The 3063-nt window shown below is 40.4% G+C and overlaps 1 protein-coding gene across 2 annotated transcripts in view; it reads right to left on the reverse strand.

Annotated features, from left to right (window-relative positions):
- Window positions 1–312: 312 nt before the first annotated feature.
- The window catches only part of pik3r5 (phosphoinositide-3-kinase, regulatory subunit 5), a 27342-nt gene continuing 24591 nt past the window's right edge, over window positions 313–3063 (reverse strand). For both annotated transcript variants that reach the window (XM_035184675.2, XM_035184658.2), the window contains exon 18: window positions 313–1645. In XM_035184675.2, the coding sequence (XP_035040566.2) occupies window positions 1495–1645 (151 nt within the window). In that variant the 3' untranslated portion in view covers window positions 313–1494. The remainder of the gene's footprint in view (window positions 1646–3063) is intronic.

Raw genomic sequence — 3063 nt, forward strand, 5'->3', positions numbered from 1 at the left:
GCTCCGCTGTCTGACGGCTTCCAGGGCACGCCCACTACCGCTGCCAGCCAATGAGGTGTCACACAGCGCTGGGAACCAATCAGCGCACCTAACCATACATTCTCCGTAGAACACGAGTTTCAGGATAGATAGATAGATAGATAGATAGATAGATAGATAGATAGATAGATAGATAGATAGATAGATAGATAGATAGATAGATAGATAGATAGATAGATAGATAGATAGATAGATAATTTAGTAAAGCGCTCAGTTAAATGTATCAGGTTAAAGTTAATATGCAATAGGAGACATAGATTTCAAATATAGAAATATATTCATATATTTTAATGATCACTTACATAGAATTGCATGAACGACATACATATATTTATAAAAAACAATATTGCATTTGGAGTATTCCGTCAGAGAAGGTGTGTAAGGACAGTAGAGGACAGCATTAAAGTACCTAATTCATTTCATCTAATGTTCAAGTGCTTTCATTCCATAAAATAAACGTCTATGCAGTGCAACTATTTCACGTTGAGTCAGGTGATCCAGTTATTATCCCTTTACAGCAACAAAACTTATTCAACACATGTCATGACAAGAAAAAAGTCATTTCTTTAAAAATAAAAACGTGCATTTTGGTTTGGAAATATATATTTTCCATCCGTATCCCCTCATGAGATGAACACTATTTATAAAACATGGTTTAGACACTAACTTTACAAAGTTAAACTTTATTTAAAGTCACCAACTCTGGATTCATCTGTACAACATGTGAAATCAAAGGGAATGTCAACAGAGCCCCCTGCTGGTTGTATCTATAACTCCAGTTAAGACAGTGATATCGATGTAACTCCTTAGGAGAAATGTTAAGTACATTTACAACAAACATTAAAAAATATATGCTGTGTAATTCAATATTTTACAAAATTGATCATTGTTTAGATTAATAGTGTCCATTCTCAGATATAGTCACGTAGACTGATAATTGCATGGTACGGTCTTCTCTGCAGGTGTAAAAGTTTTCCCATGATCCTCCATGTCCATGCAGGTCGATCTTGAGAAAAGTTATTTTGTTTTGACTCGAAGATGATCTCTACATTTTCACAGTCCATCTCTCAGTAGAACATGTTTGTCCTCTCAGACTTTGTTCATTCACCCTGTTTGACCAAACTCAATTCTCATGTTACTGGTTAAAGCCACTTCTCTTAAAAAAGGAAAAGAGGAACCGAAACGCAAAGATGGAAACTTGAACAGTTTCCTGAACAATAGTCAATGATTGCTCGGCACATACAAATTTGAACTCATCATCATTTGAAGTACTGTATCCGGAGTAAACCATGTGTTTGTATTAACACGCCGGCCTGGTCTGCAGTTTTCAAGCTATACCCCTTCTGCTCACGTCCATGTGTTTCCACCAGGCAGAAAAGATAAAGTCATGACATAATGTGCACTGCTCCGCTGCAGTCTGTGTCCATATCCCACCCAAACCAGAGGTCACCAGCCTCAGGGAAGTGCCCCGCTGAACGTGACGATGGGCAGGCAGAGGAGGGAGCAGAAGGTCGGGTGCAGAGGCTGGATTTGGGCGGAAGTCCTGGATTTTCTTAGTCTCCAGTCGGTGAAACTGTCGGTTTTATAGCACACTGATATTTCACACCTTCAGAGAGAGAGAGAGAGAGAGAGAGAGAGAGAGAGAGAGAGAGAGAGAAATGAGAGTTAGACAGATAAGAACTCTTGTAAAGGCTGTGGTTGACGCTGGAGCGTTGCATTAAGGTTTGATGGTGGGCGTGCCCGACACCTGGTGCTGGCGCACAGTTTCATGCTTGGTATACAAATCATAACCAGCTTTCATGCTAACAAAACATGCTAGAAATCATTACAGTACTAAAGAAGAAGTACACAGGAAATAAAATCCACAACCAGATGAACACGCCAAGTTCAGCAGCTGCCTCAGCTGTCTCTTTCACATTAACGTGATGTGATTTTGGTTGATTGATTAGCTTTTGGTTGAAGCCTCAAGTCCTGTGTATATAAATATAATGTAATATATATATATATATATATACACACTACCGTTCAAAAGTTTGGGGTCACCCAGACAATTTCGTGTTTTCCATGAAAACTCACACTTTTAGTTATCAAATGAGTTGCAAAATGAATAGAAAATATAGTCAAGACATTGACAAGGTTAGAAATAATGATTTTTATTTAAAATATTAATTTTGTTCTTCAAACTTTGCTTTCGTCAAAGAATGCTCCATTTGCAGCAATTACAGCATTGCAGACCTTTGGCATTCTAGCTGTTAATTTGTTGAGGTAATCTGTAGAAATTTCACCCCACGCTTCCTGAAGCACCTCCCACAAGTTGGATTGGCTTGATGGGCACTTCTTGCGTACCATACGGTCAAGCTGCTCCCACAACAGCTCAATGGGGTTGAGATCTGGTGACTGCGCTGGCCACTCCATTACAGACAGCATACCAGCTGCCTGCTTCTTCCCTAAATAGTTCTTGCATAATTTGGAGGTGTGCTTTGGGTCATTGTCCTGTTGTAGGAGGAAATTGGCTCCAATCAAGCGCTGTCCACAGGGTATGGCATGGCGTTGCAAAATGGAGTGAAAGCCTTCCTTATTTAAAATCCCTTTTACCTTGTACAAATCTCCCACTTTACCAGCACCAAAGCAGCCCCAGACCATCACATTACCTCCACCATGCTTGACAGATGGCGTCAGGCACTCTTCCAGCATCTTTTCACCTGTTCTGCGTCTCACAAATGTTCTTCTGTGTGATCCAAACACCTCAAACTTTGATTCGTCTGTCCATAACACTTTTTTCCAATCTTCCTCTGTCCAATGTCTGTGTTCTTTTGCCCATATCAATCTTTTCTTTTTATTGGCCAGTCTCAGATATGGCTTTTTCTTTGCCGCTCTGCCTAGAAGGCCAGCATCCCGGAGTCGCCTCTTCACTGTAGACGTTGACACTGGCGTTTTGCGGGTACCATTTAAAGAAGCTGCCAGTGGAGGACCTGTGAGGCGTCTATTTCTCAAACTAGAGACTCTAATATACTTGTCTTCTTG

The sequence above is a fragment of the Hippoglossus stenolepis genome, chromosome 2 (genome assembly GCF_022539355.2).
Source record: "Hippoglossus stenolepis isolate QCI-W04-F060 chromosome 2, HSTE1.2, whole genome shotgun sequence".
In the NCBI taxonomy this organism is placed as follows: Eukaryota; Metazoa; Chordata; class Actinopteri; order Pleuronectiformes; family Pleuronectidae; genus Hippoglossus; species Hippoglossus stenolepis.